We start from the raw sequence: 26,934 nt of genomic DNA, 5'->3' as shown, positions 1-26,934 counted from the left end.
CCTCAGAGGTATTTTGCTGGAAAGCTTATTTAGACTGAATATGTTACTAGTGAAACACCTCTGAGGATGCAAGGCACTCGTTTTTACGAAACGTCAGAAGCGAATTATTTTCCACCATGACCTAAAAGTCAAAAAAAGTCAACAGTAGCAATTAGTCCAGTAAATTTAAATTAATAAAACAATAGGGTGTGTGCGTAACACAGTGTTTGTTTAGTAATTTTATTGGAAAACGGTGATTATGATCCGGTAAATTCGTGGAAAGAAGTAAATTGGTAGTAAAAAAAGTGATGGTACCTTGTTTTAATAGGTACTCATTTCGCAATTGGTTGAAGAAAGAAGAGGAAAATTAAAATGCATTTTTATATTTATCTCCTACTCGCCGTCATTAACATTATAAATTTGAGCCGGATAATTTGAGAAAAACCTTCCTGGTGTTTTTACTTTGTTTACCTTTGTTTACTTAATTTTGGGATACTCTAATACTTACTGGGGGATTCTAACCACATCACTCTAAAAATGTCAAATGTTTGATCGTAGCGTCCAATTATTTTAACGTAAATAGACAAATTACATTGAAATTAAAATTACAAATATCTTATGTCTTTTACCTATCAAAGAAACCTATCCAGCCAATTTTCTTTTATTTGTAATGGGTAAATTACGTCATAATTGAACTAAAAAACCAACTAATGTTGGACAGTTCTACACATTTATTCTAATTCATCAAGTTGGGCACTTGAAGACGTTTAATATTTTTCATTATTTCAAATTATCAAGGATGCGGGCAGAACAAATAATAGTAGCTTTCCTGAAGTGCTTCGCGAAACAATTTTTGATTCAAGAGCAAATGAATTGCAGCGTAAAGTGTTTTTTCTGATTAATATAAACTAGAATACTTCTCTATAACACTAACGTCCCGAATTTGTTGCATAAAGTAAAAAACATGTATAGTATCCGTTCTGCATCTTAAATGACTATTAGTCTCAAATGCATCGACAATAATTTCTGTTGTTCGATGGATCAATTTGACAAACAATATTGAATGGATGTTCTAATTTAAGGACGGCTATTTTATAATTAGACTGCATTCAAATAATATCAAACTAAGCGATTTACTTGCGTAAAAATCGAAGATAATTGACCTGCATGCATATGTAGAAAGTCATTCATTAGTATAAATTTGACTAGTGGCTTGACATTGTAACTAATTCTCGAGCTTGAATAAATTTGAAACACTGTAAGCTGGTGAATGTCAAATATAGATAATTAAATTGTCTATTTAGTATCTCGATAGTTTTCTAATGCAATTAGGCATTATGTAATTGAGCTACACAGGTTTAAGCTGAAACTGCTTAACGCTTACGATTGCATGTCAATGCATATACAAAATGGCTCATATTAGTTGAAAGTTTTGCTTGAACACAAAATATTTTTTTTTACTAGAGAATAAGAAGAATTATTGGAAAGACGATAAATATGTTTAATATAAAGCAGGCTTTTAGCCTTTATTGCAAACTCTCTTACCTTAATCACAATCGGGTCACTAGAATTACTCCGAGTTCATGTGATTTTGATGTGTCTTACTTAGTGGACATTATTATTTAATACTTACATTCTTTATCTACAGCCTGTTGATTTATTAAATAATTAAATGGAATGTAAATTTAAATTTATTTTAATTAAAAATCAATTTTATTTGCATAATGGTGAGTGTAGCTCTTTGAGTTGAGCTCTTAATTGGGAATAAATATTTTTCAGATGATTAAGCTTTGATATTGGTCCATATTTTAACAGGTCACCGACATCTATGGATGTGTGACACAAAAGTCCACTAACTTATTACATATTGGATTTGATTGAATTCAGATTGATCGATTCAAGGTCAAGAAGACCAGAGCGAAGCAGGTCTCAGGATTTCCCATACACGAAGCTGGGCCAATAAAAAAATTACATTAGCATATTACATCGTTGCCTTTCTCTAACTGTGCTGACTGGGTATGCCGTATAAACTCTTTCCGTATACTGCGGGAAAAGTTAAAAATAAAAGTATTTTGACCTTGACCTTAAAGGCATTCACAGCGAAATGAAGGATGTTATTCAGCTTGGAGGAACAAAAACGTCCCAAAAGCCGTTAGATTTTAAATTGCGAGTATTCCATTGACCTCTCTATTTCATTTTATGCGCATACCTAACTCCGTTCTAGGTTAGATTATGTCTGAAATTATTACGATATTGTATAAGCGTTAGATATTATTGGCGAGAAAGCTAATAAATAATTATTACCTGTTTGTACAGTTTTTTTTACATCAGATGAAAGCATTTGGTTTTGACCGCTGATCTACTTTTTAAATGGTTACTCGTTATTGATAGTTAGCAGGGATTTTTTGCACATTTGATGTTTTCCATCAGCATTGATTGATGAGATGAATGACATATTTTCGTCAGCAATAAAAATGTGCTTAAGTTTAAAGATAAAGCAATATATATCTTAATAGCACCTAATGCATAATTTTTTTTTCCATTTGCTTTGGGTTTTCTTTTTATTTGGGATGCTTCAGACAATATCATCCCATACAATATGACGGATAATAATCGCGAAACTCATTATTGCTCTGACCTTGTCTCAATTTCATCAAAGTAATGCAAGTATGCTGTTTCTTCTTCTGCAGGAGTGGGATCCAGAATCGTTCAAAATGGGTCATGTTGATAGTTGGTAGAATCTCAATTCAAACTCTCAAAAAATGTATTTTGGCAAATTTAGCGCATTTTCTTTATATGAGCTGAGCAACTTTTGATGTGATAGATTGGATTACGTGTAGGTTTTATGCAACCGTCCGCACTGAACAGAAAACTAGAAAGTGAAATAAAAAAATCAAATAAACGAAAAAATGTGACACTTACGTTATAAAGTATGAACAATAAACGAGCGGAAGGAAGCATGGACAAAACAAGTCAAAGATTAAATAACGATGAATTCCGCACAAATAGTCTAAAAGTCCATCAAATTTTAAATCTCCTTCATCAGACAGAAATTGAAACGAAATAAAGCTAAATAAATTAAATACAATCTAGGTTTCTTGGAATGGGAAGTTGTTTAACATTTTCTGGAATTTTACTCCAAGGATGAATGTGTATGTTTGAGATATGTGTGAATTTTGTATGTTTGATATATGTGTGAATTTTGTATGTTTGATATATGTTTTTATTTGATTTTGAATATTTGATAATCCACGATCTAACATTTAAAATTGATTTTTACTATACGGTCCAGAGACCCAATTCCGACAGCTGCATTTTTCACCCGACGGCTATATGTTTCAAACATTACTTCATGAATACGTATGAAGAGAGTGATTGATAATCATCAAATACTTTAGATATTATGTGTTAGAAATTCTCTTACCTTCCCTAATAATTTTAGAAAAAACTCCACTTTAGTCAAAGTTTGAACCTGCGCAATTGCACTTACTCTTCTCTTATGTGGTCTCTTTCTTTCCCATTGTTCTGTATTTTATATGTTTATAATGTTGTTTACAAAGACATAAAAGATCCACCATATAATTTGTATTATTGGTGCAACTTTACGAAAAATTTCAACTTTGAAACCCAAAATTGAAATTCACTTTCCATTCGACTGAAAACTTCCGAACCTTCGACTTGAAAGCAGAAATATTTGATATTTCAAACCTGGTCGATTTATAAATCGAAATACCCACTCTAAAGTTAATATTTATTTTCATTTTCAAATACGAAAACTGCTTATTAGGGTTACACAGGCTCAATTGTGTTTAACCTACATTCTTCTATACTACTGTCCTGCTTAGTAGACGCACGCACCTGGTTTGCCCAAATGCTCGACTTGCGCACCTGAGTGCACATTACGAAGACATATAAGGGTCAAAATATTTATTTAGCCATTTCATGAAAAACGCCAATTGTCCATTGAGTAGAAAAATATTAACAAATTCAATTTGGAAAACCTAAATTAAATTTGAAGGTATTTCAAAAAAGGATTGCCACACTTGCGTTATGTTATAATAAAATCAGCACATGATTTAAAATAAAATAAATATACATGGGACTAGTTGCATTCTCTTAGAAGCTTGTGAGTTAACGGTAAAGCTATTTTTCAACACACTTAATTTAATATGATATTGTAATTAAATACATTTTCGAGGAAAGGCACGAGGGAACGATTATTTACACCTCATGCCCTTTGACTGATTACCATGACAAATGTGAAGTAATTAACCCGACTTCGCGAAGAGTATATTCAAATTTTGAACTTCTAAAAGCTTAATTGGAAATGAACTTCTTATTATTCACGGCACGGATGATTTTTTATGCAATTATTGAAACAATTTATAAAGGAATCTCCGCTATATTGCTACATATTTTATAATCTTTAAATGGTATTATCAAATAGCAAATCAAGCGTATACGTTCTAAAGGTAACGTAGACACTTTCTCTAACATTGTGTCTATTTAAGGCAATTTAAATTGAGAACAAGCAAGTAATAACTAGACCAGAATGAAAACAAACTGTAAATTGCTAAAAATAAAAGTACGATTTGCTAAATGCACTTTCTATTAATAATTGAAACCAGAAGAAATTGTTATTTAATTTTGTCAGCAGAAAGCTGAGACCTACTTTGGCGCAGTTTGTCAATATGCCCTTGTCGACTTTTTTGGTTAAACGGCTGTTTTTCTAATAATTATGTCACAGCTAGTACCACTCGACTGGATGGTATAGTTTGGTATTTCAAACATTCATAATTTGGCATTGTAAATCCAAGTTGGGTTTCGAACAAAAAATTGTGCAAAAGACAAGGCGCTGATATTGCATCATCAAGAACAATCTTAGCTAAACATTTAATAATACTACTAAACGATAGCTGAGTTTTCTTGAAAATTATATTTTCAAAATTGTATTAATTATGTGACAATGTGGTATATAAGTTAGAAGTGTAACTAGCCTTGAATAGTGAAATTAACATAATCCAATAAGAATTTCACGTGGTTTTGTGAAATATTTGATTATCTGTTTTATTTTTTTTTGGTACTTTAATCGTAACATTTTCCCGTTAACACATTTAAGGTTTTGTGCCGTAAAATTTATACAAGGATTGATTTAATTTCCTAACACTTACTTAGCGGATATATTTAATGAGAAGGTAGTTGATAGAGGCATTTTTATTAATCAGATTATTTCCCTTCTGCTAGAAACTTGAAATACGTTATGATATCGACTAATTGATTGGTATCATTTAGGCGTAAATGTGTAAGGTGGCCAGTAAATAATGTTAAATGCGGATATTATTGTTTTAATTGTGCCGTCCATCTATACATTTTTAAGCAGTAAAAATCCTGTAAATAAAGCATTTATCTGTAATGTCCAAAGCCGAGAAAACAATCCTAAGGCAGTGGGGTCGTTTAGTAAAATGAGGAACATTCGGTTTAGTTAATTGCTAATGCAATATGCAGTTTGAGTCAAAATGCCACTCACTCGCGTGCTGTTCACGCAAACCTCTAAACAAATAAAAAAAAATTAAACAGAGTTATAATTAAAAAAGGTATGACAGCCATTTAATAAAATGAATATATTTAGGTCCACAGCTTTCATTATTAATGATTGCTAAGAATTAAACTGGGCACATATTGACATAAAATATTAGGAATATTAAAAACAATTAATAGAATTATTTCAGTGGCAAATCGCGACGTGTGAAATCGACGTGAATTATCAAGACACGGGGTTGGAAGTGGCACAAATATTTTGCTGTCAATCTCCAAGTTAATTACGTAAACCCTTCTATTACTAGATATAATGAATTAAGACTAGTCGGTATTTGAATACTAATACAAAATTGTCAATGTGATGATAATTCCACAAAAAATTTTTCAAGTGTCAGCTAATACATTTAATTTTTGTATTGGAATTAATAGTGAGCTATTACGGCCGAAACTATAAGCCAGCGGAAGAAAGTCCTGAAAGGACGTATACTTTTTTAACCTCCTTAATTTTACTCTAAGGACATTCGCTTAATTTAACTTAAGAGAAAATTCGGTAAAGCAGCAAGAAGTTGAAAGTTTTCGAATAAAGTATCTAAGTAAGTAAATATTAAAAGCTATTTCCTTTCCAAGAAAAGTCCGCTAGCCAGATCATATTAAACTTCCTGAACACGTACAAATATTAATTTATTCATGCAAAAATTTGCGTCCTCAGAAAATTATTCCACCTTATGGCGAATAGAAAATTTTAAATTTCCAATATTCACATATTCCCTTAACCCTGAATAATTTGTTTAAGTCTTACCAGAAAATTATGGGGACTTTCTGAACAATAATGGCCAATGGTCGCACAACTCAACCGAAGAGCAACATTGACAATTCACAAAAATTCAAAATTTATAAAAGGTTGAAACTTATTAGAAAAATAGGACATCCGGAGAACCCCTTATATAATCCATCCAACAAAGTTCCAGACGAATGCACACAAATGACAAGAATAACTGAAGAACTGCCACAAATCCCGGCAAATTGGAATTACAATCCACACAACTGGACCATACTGAACCTCTCTGCCTAACAAGACAGCCTGGACAATTTCGATTTCGATTCCCTGCCTCGACCCTTAAACCTTAGAATATAGAAAACGAAATAGAAAGTCAATTTGGATTTGGATTTGGACTGTAAATGTTCATTTAACAATAAGCTTATTTAAATTCTCCTAATTTGTTAATCTTTTGTAAGCATAATGAAAATATAACCAAAAAGATATTTTTTTTACTGCTCTGACAATGCGAACAATTCTTCCTGATAAACCTCATAATTTTTGGCCTATTTTGCGTTTAACGAATCTAACGACAGATTTTCCACGGAATTTTTCATCGTGTTTGATTGTATGTTGATGTGAAGATTGTATGCTATTTTGAAAGAGATGACTTTAAGAAACTTTATATTTTCTTCTTCATTGTGTGCGGAAAAGAATAGAAATTAAAAACGAGTTATTTTTTAAAGAATCTGATGCAATATTATTTTTTTTTGTATCATGCCAATATATGACGCAATAAAACGTAATAATTGAATGCAATTTCTTCCGTCATGATGGTCTCTGCCACTTGCAGGTAACCGATTGATTTTACTGTCACCTGAAGTGAACCTGATCTCGTCAGAAGCCGGATGTAGCCGTTACAGGTCGCGGTCAAGTGAAAGAATCAGTATGAAATTTTGTTGATCTATTTTACATAACTGACGCAATCGAATGCATTCCGAGGCAGTTGTTCTTAATTGATATAAGAAGCTTTTAAATTTCCCCATATTCGCCAGATATTATTAGCAGTTTGAAATTATTTTTTTAGGTCATTAGAAAGCGAAACAAATTACACTGACGTCTTCGTATTAAAAGAGCAAAATAAAATTACCGGCCTTCGAAATTGATGGCTTCTATTTAAACACATACATATTACTTAAGTAAATTCGTTAAGAAAGTAATAGTTCATCGTTTCGCTGGATTTAATGTAAGTCACCGAAATCCCAGTCCATTCACTGAACTAGAAAGGGAAACTGTGATGATAAATAAGGTATGAGTATCTGTCCTAAAAGACACTGTTCTAAAAGACTATGAGGATGCTGGAAACCGCAAATAATACGAAATGGGAAAAAACGTGGCGCCAGTAAAAAGTTAATAAAATCGTGCTTCAAAACCTTTAGTATACATTTTTATTTTTGACTGATTTGAGAAAAAAACGACTTTTTATATTCAATATATTTTTTAACGGTATTACCAAGGCTGGAACCAAACTTCTATTTAACTTTTTATGCGTTATTTTAAGGATACCATTTCATCAGGTGCATCATTCGTAACAGAAATCATCTTCAAATTTATTTAAAAAAATCGTTGCATTTATGTATCGAAATGTAGACACTCTTTCTCACGTAACAGTATGTAATTTATCATTAAAATTAAAGGAAAACCTGAAAAAATCATACTAGTAATATTTCTCAAGCAAACAAAAAATTCTTAATCTTTATATATTAACTTTCTTATTCTGGAAATGTTAAAGAAGTGAATATCGTGTAAGAAATTTTAATAAAAAACGAAGGTATAATATGATATACAAATTTATTAAAGCTGCTAGAAGAAATTTATTGCGATTTTGTTAAAACATTGATATTAACGAGAATAAAATGATAGTGAAAATGTTAACATTGATATTTTCCAAGTAAGTTATTCAGTGACTCTAATATAACAAAATAGAATAGCATCTCTCTCTATTTTGTACGCGTTGCAAAAACAATAAGCAGTAAAACAACTATAAATGTAAAATAAAACAATTTAATATATCTGCATAAGTATATATTTAACTACAATAAAAGGAGTAGAGCATTATAATAATTGTAATAACTACAAATAAATTATAGTATAAATTAACTAGATGAAAATAAGCACTTGGAAATATAGGAACAACATTGAACTAGAACTTGTAACTAATAACATAAAGGTAACGCCACTTCAGCCGAAACAGTCTTAATTCTTCTTATCAGTCTTGAGTTTTAATGGATTTTTACCCGCTAATTAATCCTTAACAATTCTACTGAATTATCCTTATTGAATTCAATGAACGAATTATTTCGTAACTTTGATGAAATTTTAGAATGTACCCAGCCAGCATACTGATGCAAATTGAGATTTCCACGATGTACTCTTCTCGAATTCGTAAATGTGATGTCTTCAATCGCAAACAGCCCTCGAGTTATATTTTTCTAGTATAATAAAATACTATTTCTAGATAATGAGGAATTTATGAATAATAATGGCTATATGTATATAATAATAAGTATCTAAATGTAACTTTTTCTTTAAAAGAAAACACTTTACTATTGAATGAGGTAAAAAATGCCGACTTAAAGTAGAAATTGTGAACAATATTTTCATTCATTTAGTTAAAAAAACAGTAGGAATTGCATGACAAAAGCAAAATTGTTTAACAGGTTAAACTTAAAAACGTGATAAAAAAAACAACGCCCCGCAAAAGTAGATCAAAGTTCCGAGGTCAAAGTTCTAGGAATCCTCGAAGGAAACTGAATGTAGCATTTTTATTATCGTTTAAATAGTTATAAATTTATCAAAATGTTAATATATGGTTGTAACTTTTATTGGAAGTATTGTGTACCGGCAGTATTTTACCATAAAAATGGTAATTTATATGGTACCATATAAATGGCCTTATATACTGTATGATTTAAGTATTTCCAATTGCAATGTTTTTTCGTTTATAAAAATTTGTTTCTCGTAACAATTTGTGTAGGAATCTACAATATTTGACTGTTTACTTGACTTCAGTCAAATCGCATTTATTTTTATTTATTCTGCTTAATTTTTCACACAATCTATGATTTCAAGCGTACGATAAATTTTTACCAACACACTTGTGGTCTCGTTTTTGATCGCTTGTGGATGTTCATTTATGCCATTTGCTCTGAAAATCGCGCTACTTTGACAAACATTTCCAATCCTTTTTTAGGCCATGAGCACGATATATGCTAGCTGGGCAATATTTGCAGGAAAACGTATACTTACAGCTGTTTTTTGTATTTGCTGTATGCTAGTAAAAAAAAACCGAAAAAATTAATAACGTGTAAATCAAACCAATACACATTTTCCCTAATTACTAAACGAAATGTTAAAAATTACTAAAACTGTGGGGTACCATATGGTGTTTAAAGAGAGCAAAGCAAAGAAAATTATCAGCAATGTTTGAAAGTCATAAATTACTAAGTTTTTGTCGGTTATTTGCACTTTTATAAGCACATAACATTAAATACATAATATTTTTATTTTATTTTGAGGAATAAAGCCGTAGGCTTATATATATATATATATATCTCAGACATGATTCAATATCTTAATAAAATCGATGCTAAATCATTGAATCCATCGTCCAGTAAATCTAGAAGGTAAACATATAGCAATATATTAATGCAAAAATCACTCCATAACTGGAGCAATGATGATAAGCTCATGTCTCAAAGAGTAACAATTTTCTGGAGGACGGCGATTTAATTTTCACTATAATGAGTTTCTTATTCGAGTTCCGCCAATTTTATAAAATCATTGACGCTGAGGTCCATAAAAAAATTCGTTGTTTCTAGATTGCTCAACGCCAATCTTAATGTCAAGAAAGTTATGGATGCAGTCGCTGCTGATAATCGATAAATATTCTATTTCAATGCATTTTCAGAATTTGGTACATTTCTTTATTGTTATCTGCCTAAATCCAAATTCGCTAGATAATCAATGTTGTGGAAGTTACAAGTCACATAGTATTTTATTCATCGAAATACTATCTATGATTAAGATCATTTTGGCTTAGCAGTAAAACATTTTAAATTAACTTGGCGAACCGCCTGAACGTCAAGAAAGGCTTTCCGGTTTGCTCGATGTTTGATGCTGAACTGAATAAACACGGCCAAAAAATCGATGGCAAAATAAGTCAATCTTGGTTTGTTTTTTCAATTTTCAGTTCTTTAATTGGGAGTTTAGAAAATTCTATTTGCGATTCGGCTACATATGCCGAAACGCACAAATTTTTGCTTTCATTTATAGAACTATCCAGCCTTTCATACTAAAAGATAATAATTAAAAAATTTAGATGATTCTAATGCATGTGAAATTTAATTGGCGCTCCTCACAAGACATGTGTCCAATCTTATTTCAGTTAGATTTAAAAATTAGTTATTCTTGAGTTGTTCTTATAAGAATGTCACATTTACCACACGAAGAACATTAAATCACATGTTGATATGTTGTGTTTTATCATGTAAGGATAATAAATATATGGCACTAACATGAAAAGCTCGGTTTTAGGATGATTTATCTGTATTAACACATCATATTTTATAATATACTTACTTGACTCATTGTAAATATTTATATCATCACTTGTTCCTGAACAAAAAGCATAATTTTCACTACCAAAGCTGGGTTCAGGCAAAGATAATGACATATCAGCTGCATTTTCTTGAGCGAAAGTGCTTTCATTTGGTGCAAGAAATGCTAAAATAAAGCTATATAGTGACTTGAAACAGCTCGCAGGAATACCTCAAGAAAATACCATCGAACATAGTAGCATCAGCTGAGTCAGTACGAGCGCTTGAAAAATCAGCTGTGTCACTGGAACTTGAGCTATACTGCACTGAATATAATGTTGGATCGGAATCGGCATGATTTGGTACAGTTATCTGATGAACTGAATCGATAGGTACACTAGCTGCACGGGAAGGTAAAAGAAAATATTAAGGCATGTTTCGTACTTGTAATATTTCCCTTCATTCGGAATTTAATATTTTTGTTAATTATAAAGGCTCTAGATCTGAACGATCTCTACAAAAAATCGATAGAAGTGGTTTTGTCACATCGTCGTCTTAATTCAGATATTCGTCGATTAGACGTCGTCAAAATATAGATATTAACAGTTTTGTCATTTGACTTTTTCAATTTTCGTTGTTTTAGAAGATGTATTTGTATAGTTACACTCAATGGAACCAACTCGAAACACAAATTATTCTAGCAAACTTAACGAGCAAAAATATTTAGTGTCAATGCCAGCAAAAAATTACGAAAAGTTGTTGCAAGTAAATAAGTAAAACCATTAATGAATTATGGTAACTACTCTGGCTCTTCAGAACTCCGAGCTAGCGAGCCTACAAGTCCTATTATAATTTTAATTTGCCAACTTTAAATAGCAACAAACATAACAAAATACCTAAGGTTTAGAATTACTTGCACCACAGTCTGTGTAAAAACGAGTACATACCAAAGCTTTGGTGGCTTGAAATGATCATATGATTGAAATGAGCATTGTCATTTTTCAATATACTTGATTCCTCGTTCGGGACTGATATAGAATGTTCTATCTTTTTTTCTCGTGAACGACCTGCAGTGCAAAATTCGAATTAGAACAACCCAAAATGTAATATAAATACATATTACTCTACTTTAGTATCTACTAATCCGTGCAGGCTGTTTCATACGCACCCCCTTATATTCAATAATTGATAAATTCTCTATTAGTTGAGGTAAAAGCTCGTTTATTAAACAATCCTGTTAACAATTAATAGTCCGCCCCGGGCGGATTTTGATGCTCAATTATAAATTATGTATGTTATAATTTATACATAATTAAACGCGAATTGTAGAGCGTTAATTGAGGAAAAGTAATTTTGGCTTATTATATTGGCAGCAGGAAGTTAATTGCAGTTATTTTTGTAGTGAGTAAATTGTAGTTATGCAACAATTAATGCAAATATTACTTACTTTAATATGAATTTAATTTAATTTTACCTTTCTGAGACTTGGACTTCAAAATTACATTTACAATTTCATTCCGACCTTCAGTCTTAGCTATCACTAAGGCGAGCAAAACTTTGTGCTGAAAAAATAAAACAAGACAGTAGACAAAGTTTTAAATGGATTATTTGCGAAAGTTCTTGATTAATTTAAGGATTCTAAAAGCAACAAGTTTAACTACTAGTTACGTTCTTTGCCTCGTTCAGATACTCCCGTTTAATAACTTGGTCTAAGAACTACACATCTTAAATGAATTATTCAGCGTTTGTAATATACACAATATTCAATCGTTTCGAATCTTACCTTCAATTGTACCGGCAAATTTAACTCCCTTGCTGCATCTTGTAACTTTTTGTAACTCAGTTTAGCAAATATATTATGAGATTTGCCTTTATTAATAACTGCCCTTTTATTAAATTTGTAGCCATTAAAGTTATATTTCTCCATTTCGAACCGAACACGACAAATGAACTAGCGGATAATATGGAAATGAAAAATGTTTACTCCTTCAATCACCAGTTTGCAAAAAAATGTGACTCAGAACAACTGACTCAATTTATCGTTGGCTATTGACTATGTATTTATTTCTTTAGTATTTATGCAGATAAAGGGAGCGCTCTTTAATCATATGAATTTATCTAGTTTATTTTTTAACCTCCTTCGTGATTTAAAATTGTACAATCAATAATTCAGTATGTGGTTTTATATACATGGATGGGGACTAAGTTTTTCAGTCTATTTTTCTCAGTGGATAGACTTCAACATTAGACTTTACTTTAGACACTTTAATATATTAAGAATTCGAAACGAGTTCCTGGTTGGAAATTGATATATCGTCGATAAAGTGTCAGTGTCAAAAAAACTCCTTAATCGCATTCGTCGCTATTTAGAGTAACTTATTAGTTTTATTAAAATAAAATGTGTTTTTAGTTTGGCTTTTTAGCATCTATCCTAATAACTGATAATAAAACAGGTGAAGGATAGTCTTATATAACTTTTACATGTTTATAGTAAAAATCAGCTGTTATTAAAAACCGTAATAGCAACTTATAATTTATTTAAATCATATTTCGAGTTTTAAGCAATTCTTTGAGGCATAAATGTCGCTCAATATTTAATTTTGTAATAATAATTTAACCATTTCACACTAACCCGGTCTCTTTACAGGGTGATTCAGTGTAGTATGCATAGAAAATACAAAGAAAATTCGAATAAAGAATGTTGCATAGTTCAGAGAATAAAATGAGCATATACCAAATTATAAATTACTACTCAAATAGTTGATATTTATACACACCAAAACTGTTCTACGTTCCTAAAGCAATTTTTACTCTTATTTACTATATCTATCTTCCCTCCTGTAGATGTATGGAAATGATATCTATTACGGATAGGTACACCATAATACAGTATCATTCAACATATCTGGAAATGTAACAGGTTGTCTGGAAATTGCCCAATATTTGATTACATAATATTAGTCTAAGCGATGTAGATTGGAATCAAATTACTAACTGGATCCGGAACAATACGAAACTCATCAAACTGTTCTTGTTTCGGATCAGCTTTAATACGACTGCGTCCTTACTGTTACTATATTGTGATTTATCAGTAAACATTGTTTTCAGTTTTAGGGAGCATGGAAGTAAAGAATATGAAAAATGTATGAGATAAGAGTTTTCAACCGCCTGTAGCTGTACATGATTAGCAAACTAGATAAATATTCAACATATGAGATGCCTGTACTATTTATCCAACGAAAAACGTTATAGGAAGTTGCAAACCTAGTTATTCTTTAAAAAACATTCAGGTTTAACTTTCTAAAATCTAGAAAATCGAATAACCACACACGTTAATAAGAAGGTCGTTTACTTCCGCCACTGAAATTTGATGAAAAATGATGTTGAAAATACGTATCTAACCTGGTGAGCGTTAGATTTACATTCTAACATAAATATACCCGCTTAATAGAAAGGAAAATATTTCGCTTTTTTCCTTGGCCCATGATTCTATCAATTTCCTTTTTTGTAAACACAATTTTGCCAGATCAATGGAAGCATATAATTGACTATTTCTGCTAAAATAAGTTTTCGGAATTTTATTTTGCAGAACGAAGAGTTGTCGTAACTTAATAAGCTGGAAACCCAGGCCCATTTGACGACTTTTCATTTTGCTTCAGGTCGTGAGCAAGTCCGTCTAAGGCAAATGCAAAAGGCATTGCAAATGTTTAAAATCTTCCTCATATGTAATACTGTCTGTGATCTTTCTCTCATTACAATATCGTAACGATAGAAATATCCAACAAAATTATTGAGCTGTATAAATCTTAAATCATTTATTTACATATTTAGTCATACATCAGCGCATCAAGACACATGAACACTGGAAAGCCCTAATCATTCATTTGCCTAGTAAACTGAAAAACAGCGCTATCGATTTTCCACACTTTTTAAATCAAATGTTTTTCACCACCCAAAAGTCGAAGACCAGTGAAAATAAACAGGCCCTCTCAAATTAAGTTTGAGTTGATAACACAAAGAAAATAAAACATCTTATTTCTTGACTGCAACCTTGTTTTCAAACGATATTATCTTTTTTTTGATTTTCAGCTCATCTTGATTGCGATTCCACCCCAGGATGTATACTGAATATTTAAACAAACTGATTATAACCCGACTGATATAAAGCGTGGAGCAGATAATTAACAGCTATTGAATTCCGGAAAATATTTCTATTCTTTACAAGGTTCCATTGAAGAAACGATAATTTCGGAAATAATATGGTCCAAAATAGCAAAACTGTTTATTTGTCTCATTAAGATCCATTTAATCATCTTTTATTAATATTTGAGTCGGAATGTTAAATATATTTATGTCGGATAATAGAGTAAATCTACTTCACTGTAATATGTGCTGCTGATGTGCTATCTTTTACCTTTTGTTGTCTAGTTTTTAATAAAATTCAATTTACTTGCCAGATATTACTTGTGGCTTTTTCCAGGTATATAAAAATAAAAGCAGCTCAGAAGTGAGATCGAAGAAAAACCACGTGAATTTATCTGCTTGTGTGCAATTTTCCGCTTGTAAAATAGTAATCCATCATTGCAAATAGTTCTTTCATCAAAAAGCCGGAATGACCTCCGCCAAACAAAATATTTCCATCAATCAATCACCCACTAGAACAAAATTGCTTTGGGTATATTTTCCGCTATTAATGCTGCCAAAAACTCCTTGATGCCATAGAATCATATGCTAGTTTTAGTTAAGAAAAACGTTGTCCTAATTTCAGGGTTGTGCACAAAAAGCAGCGACCCGCCGTCCTGATGGAACTAAATTGTGTGGCCATTTTACAAAAATTGTTTCGGCTTTAATTTAATTTTATTAGCAAGCGAGATTTAGATATAAATTTCACCATGTAATAAAGAAGTCGTGATTTGTTATCTCTGGTAACTTTGCTTAATCCAAGATTTGATTTTGAGAAATTTCAAATTTAAAGTAAGAGTTCAAATAAACCAATACTTTTATTCATATAATAGTTTTCGTTAGAAAAACATTTCCTCATAGATCCAAATAGATCATTAATAAGGATGCAACAAATCTATTAAATTATTGCTTTAAGATAAGATCATTTTTTACCAATAAGTTTTGGGAAATGCTGTCTGTCTTATGTATGGGTCAGAGCTGGTCTTCTGCAGGTCTGGGCTTTGTGGGACTTAATTCTAACTGTTCGCCCGCTAAAACACTTCGCTCGCCAGGTTATAGTTATCTATATGAGAAAATCGGAATTTTAAAAATTGTTATCAAAATGAGACTAGTGAAAAGGTGAATTGTAACAATTTCAACTTCTATAAAGTATAATGGGTTCAGTACAGTTATTACGAAAGAGGTAAACTGTAAACGCTTGGATTACGAAGATTTCGTCCAGAAATGAGATTGAGAGCAGCTCCATACCAACTGCAGGCGTACTCTAACTTGCTGAGCAAATATGATAGAACAGACAACAATTGAAAAAAGCGTCCATACAAGTTACAACTGCACTTTGAATTTGAGATTGTAGATTTTGAGTCCAGAGCTCAGGTATGATTTTTTGTTATAAATCTTGGATGCGATGGAAATTGTATATTTAGTAATCATGTATTTTATGAACAGGTCCACTGGTCCAAATAAAATCGGTTTTCTAGGTCTGAATCATAAAAATTAATTGTCGTTTTGTTCGGTTTTACAGCAAGGTTCATCAGTCGAATGTCACTAGCGAACGATGTTTTCCAACGTTAGGAGATCATGCAATTTCACAGTTGCAAGGCGAACCTGAAGGAATTGAAAAGATCAGCTGTATGCAAGATGAAGAAGCACTTCCAGGATTTGGTTGCAAGTAGGCCTTTTGCCAATTTCTGACCACCAAGATCACCTGATCTTACCAAATACGGCTATTTAAAGATCTATTAAACAACAGAACAGAGATAGTAAACTCGTTCAATTGACAGAGATATATGCGATTCATTTTATATTTGATCCACGTATAGATTCATACGAGTAAAATCCGCACTTCTACCATCCATCTATAAATGAATGGCTAATGAGTTAAAAATGTTCTTAAGATAATAATATCAGTAACACATCTCTTTGTTGTAATACACTCTTCAATACGACAACGCCAATGAAAAATCCATCTGAATATAGTTCGATACTATTAAATATTTAACTACTTTCCTTTTGATAAGTTTTGAGTTCTCACAACGTTTTATGTCCGAGTATATAGGTAGAGTGGTATAATTTTATACAGCGGTAGTAAGCAACCCTTTCATGTGCAGTGAATGAAATGGAAGTATATTTTCACGTTATTCTGGTTTATGTTTGTCAAACATACTTTTATTGATGGGGAAGGAAATGAAACATTCCTGTGTATAAATTGCCTAAACTGTAAACAAGACTAATTCTAGTTCTATGCAATTTGAAAGAACAGTTGGTAATGGTACAGCAAGAAAATGAATGTCATGTGGCCTATATTGCGTTATGTAAACAACTAGATTTCATTTATTTGATGTTAATTATATTTGCTTAAGAGCCAATAAGCGGGCATTCTAGGACAGGCAAGTGGAAAAGTATAATAAAGTCAAAGAGGAATGAATAATTGCAGGACTAAACCTGTGGAGAGAGAACTAACAAATTGAATTGAAAGGAGAGAACTTTTATTCTCTTTGTAAGGCATATTGTTAGTTTAGAAAAAAAAAAATTTCCTCGTAAATTCCTTGAGTCCCGTTGAGTTTAGGTATAGGACTCGTTACCTGAATAATACTTAGCATATAACGAGGAATTCAAAACTGAAATAGAAAGCACAAGCTTCCATTTGGGAAAAATAAGTCTGAGCTTTTTTCCATAAAACACTCCGCATAATTTTAAATGAATTTAGACGTTACTTTGTACGTTTTTCATAAACAAGTGGTTTTCTTTTCAAACACTTTTAATGAACGAGAAACCGTTCACTGTTTTCGAGTGTAATTGACCAGACTTTCATAGAAGAACGGTACGGCTCTAAATCAGCGTGTCATATGCAGAAGAGTTAATTTATTTAACTATTCCTATCCCGTAACACTTTCTTTTCAAAAACCTACAATTCCACATTTTAATACTGTTATTTTCAAATGTAGGACATCGCATCATGAGCTCGGGATTTGCAAAATGTTTGCGGATACACTGCCAGATATCAGATACCTAACTCGATTGATTGTGCTTTACACGCTAAGTATATTGCGCCTGGATATATGGTTCTCATTACCTTAGTTTGCAATGTTTTATTCAATTAGCAAATTCTGACCGTGTTGCTGACGTGGTTCACCGAATAAGGAAAATGAATGAAAACCGGTTTTGAGAGTGTTTCAACAATATATCATTCTATTATTACTACCTTTGAAGTCACAGGTCGGGTCATTGGATCATGAATTTTTATAAGATCTAAAAGAGAAATATGTCACGTTAGTACATACGCAAATTTTGAGGTGCTTTGGACATGATTGTACTTCGAATGTTGCTAATATATTTGTTTAGCAGCAAATCAAATGAGAAAAGTTTCCGTCAATTTAGCAATTAGAAGGTATGTCGACAAAATAACCAACTTGGTTGCGCTGCGTATCGTTGTTGGAAAACCCGGTTCGGAGTCTGCCGAGCAGGGTGAATTTTCACTCTTCCAGTTGCCTGAAAATCGCGGACCCGCCTGGATTTTCCGTGTTGCGTGCTCCCGGTTTTCTCCGATCGCCGAATTGGGAACGAAAAATTCAAGATCAAGAGGAACCTAGTCACTCGTCTTCATGCAAAATGGGTTTGTGTTATTGTTACAATTTTTTTTATTGAAAATTGATTTCTTGATTTTGGCATGAGGAAATATTGGAAAATATGGAAAAATTCAAAATCTGGATTGAAAATTGTTAAATTAGCTCAACCAGTAAGAATTACTGTCTTCACAAAATATTACAGTTTAAACCATAAAATAATTTGGAACATTAACTTAAATATTACGTTAGGACCTGCAACAAATAAATACAAAATTTCCTTTTTAGCCTCAAAGAAATAAAGTTAAGCAAGCAATTAATATTTTACATTGCTTTTCTAAATTATGCAACACCACCAACTGGTTCCCTGAATATATGTCAGTTTCAATTAACTACTCATGATGTCGAAATTTCGAAAGGAATCAAGAAACACCAAAAAGTAATAAATCCATCTTATGCCGTCAACATGAATTTATTGTTGTGCAAAATGCAAATTTCTAAGGAACGGATTGAGATAAATTAACGTGAAGTTTCAACTGTAAAATTAGCTCGAAGAGAAATGACACAAAATGAATCTATTCTATTTCGGGTGCAAGCAGCTGATATGTTCATTATCATCTGTACGTGGATGGGTGCCATTTTAATATGAGAACTTTATTTAGAAACATGCAAATAAAACAAATTTTACTCTGAACCTTCTTTGCGTGAGAGCTTTTCGAAACACTTCGCTCGAATATTTGCCGCCTGTTTCAATTAGATTAGGCCTTTTTTAGTAGAAGTTTTTCTAAATAATGAACGCATTTTCAGTTGTAGGTTCCTACACGTCTTTTTAGTCAACCAGTCGCTTTCATTAATAACTTTGTGCTTAGCTGAGTTCTGACCCAAATGCAGGTTTAGAATAATTCGCTCCGTTCTTTTCATCCAGTTTATTGCATTGTTTAATATTTTTCAAACTCATTACTAGAAGCAATTTAGTTTAATTACCGAAATTGTCTTACTTTTCCGCTACAAGCTATTAATATTAGGTATTTATTAAATTCGTGAAAATGTAGGCGTATTGCGATGCAATATTAAAATAAGTCTTAAGATGAGATGTGACTAAGGAAAGCGTTAGTAAAGGCAAAATTTCTACAGTAAACGTTGAATTCCGATCTAGGCAAGTTTAATGTGTTTGAAAGAAACTTATTTTTTTATTATTATATTTTTATTACTTACTGCTCATTAAACAGATTTTACCAAAGTAAATTAAAATGCAAATGGTTATCGTATCACTCTTAGACTTATATCAACTTAACAACAAAACAATAATAACAAATAAAGACATATGCAAAATTATTGCTCAGAAACCAGCTTTTATAAAAATCAGCTTTGTATGTTCGATTTAAGTATGTGAGTAGAAAGTCCGCATGTATGTGCAGCAATATGTACCTCATCTTAAAAATATGCCAATGTTTGCCCTGTTGACCTTTCCCGTTGCTTTTATTAATTTATTTTATACCATATATCTTCTATACACGATAGCTGGGAGAAAGTTTCGCTGCAAGTAAAGTTCATTTCATGTTTTGCTCATTATTACATGTATGTTTTCCAACTAAAAAGCTGTTATTAATGATATTTTCGGAGACTTTTCTAAAATAATGCGAGAATCAGGTTTCTCTAGTACTATTTAACATCATTAAAATTTGGAAAAGGTCGGGTGTGAACGGAGTTCCACTCCAACAATGCATGCACTTCACCCATTCCTGTAAGTAAGAAGTCGTAATTAAAAACAGACTCCAAGAAGAAGCTGTGAAAATTTAAAAATAGGTGTTTTAAAACTAAGATGACTCGGGATATATAGAGCTAAAACATTAATAAATGTGCGAAACTTGCAACAAACAGAACAGACCGGAATTTGTTTATAGCTAAACCGTCTATTAAAACAGCGTGCAACTTTCCAAGGATTTGTGTCCCGAGAGCAATTTCCTGTTGTTCTTGAGGAACACAATAATTTAATTATACTTTGGTCACTTTCCTGCATAACTTGGCGGCAATTCAAATCGTCATACAAGTGTGAATTCAGTGAGATTATTTTTAAAGAATATAGTTTGTGCAAACTGATGCTTGGGTTACTTAGAACAAAAATGGTGTATGTGGTTTGAGGCTACAGCCCCCCTACTTCGAAACGAAACAAATATATACAGGATAAATCAAAGTGTATGTCGTTCCTCTGAAGTTGTTCATAACAACGTTTATAATTTTCATTTGTAATTAATCATAAACGTAATCCCTAATGCTTTGTACGTATACTTTTAGTTATACGTACACAAAACGTACACAAAAGTATCAAGTGAATCTAACAGGGAAATAGGGAAAATGGCTCATTTTACTCATTATTCATTTAAAATAAATAAATCCTAGTAAGCCTTTAAAAAACTACGCCAATTTTGAATCATTTTTTGTACTTTGGAAACACAACTTTTTTGTCATGTGTTGCTCATTTAAGAATATTAATTTACCTAATAAAGTTGATAACATTTATTAGAAAGGCGAAAATCTATTAACTCCTTTCAATTACGTGTTAGCGAAACATTGATTAACGTCACAAATATTTGTAATCTGGCTTCATTGGTTTTCAGGTTTACAACATTTCCCGTACAATAGTTGTACGCAAACTTTGCTTGCTTCGGTCAAGCCAAAGCTAATACTACTACATTGTTTAAAACTTTTTCAAAGAGAATCTACTTGAAATGCGGAACAATGGTCACAAACCAACAACTTAGGACCTGATTAGTTTTCCTATCGATTTCGATTTATGTTATATAAACTAAATGTTGGTGTCTGTGAAAGTTCCAGAACTTTCAAAAAGCTGAAAAATTGTAAATCGAAGATTTCTAGAATAATATTAATTAATACACATTTTGTGGTGGAAAGTTGGCAGTAACAACAACTAGATTGTTTTTCAATCACATCTCAATTTTTGCAAATTATTGTGGTCACCAGATTGGCAGTGAGATGTTAAAGCGTGAGCCCTTTTGCTCGATCTCACCGTCCATTTTTCTACTTTACACCTTCTTTCTGCAAAATTTTCATTTTGTTCACTGACGAAAAAGTTGATTGCGCTTGTGGCGCATACACTTTTTTTGCATCGACAGAACAAGGAAGAACAATTTCTGATCATGCTTATTTCCAAACTAAAGCACTTTATTCCGAGGTATTCTCAATATCCCATCCCAATTTGTTCCCATCCCAATTTAAAGTTACCCTGAAAGTAAAATGAAAAAGTTAAATATCTTAGAATGTCGTATTATGACTGAACCGTACGAAGTAGGTAACCTTTTTCGATTTGTTAGTTGTCTTTTTTTCGTACATAAAGTTGGCAGATTAAATCAAAATAAAATGAAATTCTAAAGTTTCGGTTTAGTACTAGAACCATACACTTGAGTAATGAATGAAATTATTTTATTCGGAAAATCTAGAGACTAACTTGTAGCAAACTACAGCTTTGCAAACAATTATAACATTTTATAAAAATAATAAAAGCTGCAAAATGTTCCTCACCTCGATAACAATCCTCTTCAAATTTTTGTTTAGCATCGTTAATAGTTGGATTAAATAAATTTAAAATAAATAAAGTGTAATTTCTTCATGTTGTTTGGACAGAGTGGGTACATATATGAAGAATAGAACAAAATTTGCCCCATTTGCTGATCAGCACAATATATGGATGTCGTATGCGCTTTTTTGCTTAGAAGTGTGTGAAAATAAGAAAATAATTATATTATGTTTACAATTTTCGGGTGTCAAGCTTCACAATCATTGAATCTCATTCAGGAATATCTGTGTACGAAAATTAAAAACGCTTGATTATCATCACTTTATAATTTAAAACGTGTTGTTTCAAGAGGCCCAGACTTTTCTGTGTTCCCATTCTGCGGATTTAAAATTTTTCCCCCTTCGAAAACATTAGGCACAAGTTCATTTTAGCCTTTAAGCTAATCCGATGAAAAGACATACAAAACTCAAGTTTATACTTTCAAAGTGGTCCAATTTTTCAAAAATACCCTAATAACCGCCGGCAAGGAGATGAAATACTAACTTATATTTCACATTAATTTTATCAAAAAGTAGTTTAAGAGAATACAAACGTTCTTTCTTTTTCCTCATAAATAAATATATCTCCAACTTTTGAGATTTGCCTCCGCTATTGCACAAGACGAGAAGCTTTATATTATGTAGGTGGTTTACTAGCCCCTGCTTTCTGTTCCAAAATCCATTATATATTTACGGGAATAATAATATTTTGTATCAGTAAGCAAAATTATAATTACTCGAAAATCACTAAATTTATTAAGGAACTAATCCTCCGAACTTTCCCTCCGAAATATTTAATTGTTTCAACTAACTGCAACTAAATACTAATTTATAGAGTGCGCTGGTCGCATGTTCTGATTTAGAACATTTAATAATTCTAAATGTTCACTTTGCAGGATGGGCTCAAAAACGCTGAAGAATCGTTCTTACATCATTCTTCATACTGTAAATTACTTTTCAGTGTTTGTCAGACCCTTTGGGTTTTCAGATATTTTTCTTAATTCAATTGTTTTGCAATATTTCTGTCTAGTTATAAATACTCAGTTATTTGTGATGACTTTGTTCAATCCTCAGTGTTCGGAGATCGACACGTATGTATTGTGGAGATTAGAAAGGAAATACACATGAAACCTAACACGCTGCAAAGCTGCGAGTTTCCAAAGTTGGCAGCTATTAAATTATGAATGATGGAAAAGACACACAAGAAAATCGCTTTTAAGAATTAGTTGGTTCTGCAAAAATTCTGCAAAGTCAAGACAGTACAGAAAGCCAATATGGGAACAGAAAACATACTTGTGTTTCAATTCTGCAGTTTTTGTAATATTTAGATGAAAATCCATTATGTTCTGTGAACTGTGTTTTTGGGTCCAACTTCACCTTTTTCATATTGATTGCAGATTTCCTAACTTTCCTTAGAGTGAAGTATATTAGTCCTTTTGAAAAAGAACTGATTTTAAAACTTTGACACATACACTCACAGTAACAGAAGATCGATGAATTGACCGTCGCAATTGTACACTATCACCGATTTTGCAATGTTTTGTAAACGAAATATCAGAATAACAGATACACAAACGTTCAATTTATTTCTGTTGGCTTCACATTTTGGAGCTTCATTTCCTAATTGAAAATGTGGCTTCAGCTGCTTCATCGCGCCTCAATACACTCATCACAATAAGAACGCGAAATAATTCGTGATGTTTTTATCAATATTTTGTCTTGGACTTATCAAACGACCCAATCAAACATGTATAAATGAGAGAGCAGGTAACGCATCTTACTCTTTCGGGCTCGACCAATAGCAGCAAAAATTGGAGGCATAATAGGAAATAAAGTAGTGAAACAAAATCAATCAAATGATTTTATCAAACTGCATTGAATCAAACGTATGTTTCCCTTTCCCATTTAATGGTAGCAGGGATTCCGCTTTGGTATTGCGAATACGTTTACATTCTTCTTTACATACCATTTATTGGGTATCTATTGACATGTTCGACAGCCGGTATAATTCCTATCATCGCAGTGGAGTTCGCTGGCGTGTCCAGCATAGTTGAATGAATAGTTATAGTTGAACTTAGATAATATACGGTAATATATTTGATTCTCAAATTTCTGTCTTAACCGGTATCATTTTTATATAGCCTCACAAAATCTTAAAACCAAAGCTCTTGGAACTAATGCTCCAAAAATTAAAAATTGTGGTTTTATCATCAATGAAATAATTTAGCACAATTTCATTAGAATACTAATACTTTTAATCAAACCCCTTCAAGAAAATCTGGACAATTTTAAGATCCCGCAAATGGTTGCTTAATGTGCTCAAAACCCAATGCGAAAAATTATGGATCTGAATTAAATGTATCTGAATCAAATTATTTTAAATATATCAAGACTTGGATACTCGCAACCTACAAAAGTATTAAGAATAGTAAACCTAAAGGCCTTAGGTCTCATCGGCCTTCAAAGCAGTTTATGTCATTCTACACCATAATAATTAATTTAAAAATTCTAAGCGCTTCTGCCGCATTTAATAAAGTTCCCAAAGCCCTGTTCTTAATTGTCTTGACCTTTTCAACCTCAGATTAATAATATTTATAAGGGAGAAAGCTCTGAGAACATATTAACTCATCTAAGTTTTACCTTTCTGCTTGACGCTGCATATCAAACCGCCCTGGAAAGTTTGCAAGGTCTTTGGCAAACTCGATATTTTCTGGTTTAAAATGGAAAAGCACCCGAACTGTTGTCTTAAATGGAATGATAAACCAACATTACACTTATACGTGCAAACAAACCGTATTAATGAATAATGTTTGTTCAGTAATTTGCAGTTTTCCAAGTTACTGTCTACAGATTTAGTTACGGTTATCAGAAAATTAAAATCAATGGCTTTTGACTAATCATCGTTTTCTTCGGGAAAAAAATAAGGTGCAAAAATAAAGTTCATAAAAAGCGCGATCTTTGCTCTCCCTTAATGAGAAATTATATCTGCTTTTAATGTTGCTACTAAGTTAAAGCGAACACTTTCGGTCTCATGCCAACTTGAAAGATTACATAAAACGGTTCTTTTCACACAGCCCTTTTCCTCCTGATGGCATATTTTTTGTATGGTTCTTTTATTGGTTAAGTTAATCAGTACGGCAGTTAGTATTCTAAAAATAGATCCTCTGCTGTGCTATTACGTTAATGACAATTCTATTTTTGAGGTAGAAATTTTCCGTATGCATGTATAGCTACAGGATATTCCTACATTTACTACCTAATGAGCAATTTATATAAATGTACTAGTCCAATTAGAATAATGACTTCCATTTTTAATGGATCTACATTATTTTCGTTATTGATTAAAACTAATTAATAAGATATTTTGCTTGTAAATTTCACTATTTAGTGGCCACTAAAACACACGTTCTGTTTTTTCCTAGTTTAAACCTCTTGCTTTAGACAGTTACTCCACCTAATTGAATTAATATGGGTCATACCTAAATCAAGTGCTGAAAACTTTAAAGTTTAAAACATAAAAGTTGTTGATAAAATTGGTCCATTTTGGGGCACCCGATTATTGTGAACGTTATTGATATCACCCATGTGATGGGGATAAAATATGTATTAAACATTTAGAAACACAATGAATCGCATAACTAATAATTAAAATAATTATGCACATTTAGGAATAATTAAACAAAACAGTTGGCCATGGTTCTATATGAGGACGTTTTGCTCAAATTTGATCTATAAAATATTTAGTAATACTAACGAAGGTGATTTTATAAACTAGGGTGACATTTATAAATAACCAGAAAACAAATAGGTTCTTGCTATATAAAATTCGGATTTCCTTTATTCTCACATAAAAAAACTACACGAAAACATTTCAACGTAAACAATACATCAAAAATGAATACAAAACATTTATTCAAAATGCTACTCAGTCGACTAACTACAAAAAAGTGTTCCGAGCTTAGACGGCGTGTACCATTGAGACTGATCGAATACACCAAAAATAGGAACAAAAATATTTCTTTAAAATAATACTCAGTGAATTAACTACAGAAAATACTACGATAAAATGCGCAGTTCTCTGGCCAATATTTCTCCGATGACTGATTCTTACTGAACTGGTGCTACTGCTGTATTTATACTATATTGTGCCTGCGGAACGGTAGTGAAAAACCGGTGCGCACGGGGTTTAGGCATCACCAATGCGCAGCGTAATGTTCGGTTCAATTCTGCTTCAACGCACTAACGTCTTTCTGTTGAAATTATATGGGTGTTTGAGAATCGCAATGGCTTCTCTCGTGACTCTTGAAAACAAGTTAAATCTTTCGTCCAAAATATATGCTGCGTAACGTTAACCGACCTTGATGACCGAATGTTTCCTTCTGGCAGCTTCAGGGGCGGATCCAGCTTTAAAGTCAGGGGTAATTTTTCCACATAAGGGGGTCATATAACCCCCTTACGTGGAAAAATTACAGTCTTTTGTTATCTATGAAATTAAAAAAATGATCGTCGTTTTGCGCAAGGGTGACGCAAGAATATTGCAAAATTTCATGTTTTCCGTCCCGTTTTGCATGTTTCTCGGAAGCAAAATGAGCAAGAACGCTCATTTCTACATCATTCTGTATGTTGGCAGTTTTGTCAAAAAAGGCTTGAATTCAAGAAGTTTTAGATTTGCGTGGTTTTTTATTGAGTTGCAAAATCCACTTGAACATGACGCTGCTTTTTTCGAAGTTTCTCAAGAACCATT

The 26,934-nt window shown here is 32.1% G+C and overlaps 1 protein-coding gene across 1 annotated transcript in view; it reads left to right on the top strand.

The window, feature by feature from the left end:
* Nucleotides 1–18,490: 18,490 nt before the first annotated feature.
* The window catches only part of LOC109538032 (Kv channel-interacting protein 4), a 69,123-nt gene continuing 60,679 nt past the window's right edge, over nucleotides 18,491–26,934 (top strand). Inside the window, exon 1 of the mRNA XM_019905073.2 lies at nucleotides 18,491–18,667. Within this exon, the coding sequence (XP_019760632.1) occupies nucleotides 18,664–18,667 (4 nt within the window). The 5' untranslated portion in view covers nucleotides 18,491–18,663. The remainder of the gene's footprint in view (nucleotides 18,668–26,934) is intronic.

Source organism: Dendroctonus ponderosae, unplaced genomic scaffold (genome assembly GCF_020466585.1).
Source record: "Dendroctonus ponderosae isolate FM_Combo_2020 unplaced genomic scaffold, Dpon_F_20191213v2 Dpon_F_20191213_1, whole genome shotgun sequence".
NCBI classification, from domain to species: Eukaryota; Metazoa; Arthropoda; class Insecta; order Coleoptera; family Curculionidae; genus Dendroctonus; species Dendroctonus ponderosae.
This window is presented reverse-complemented; position numbering and strand designations above follow the sequence as displayed.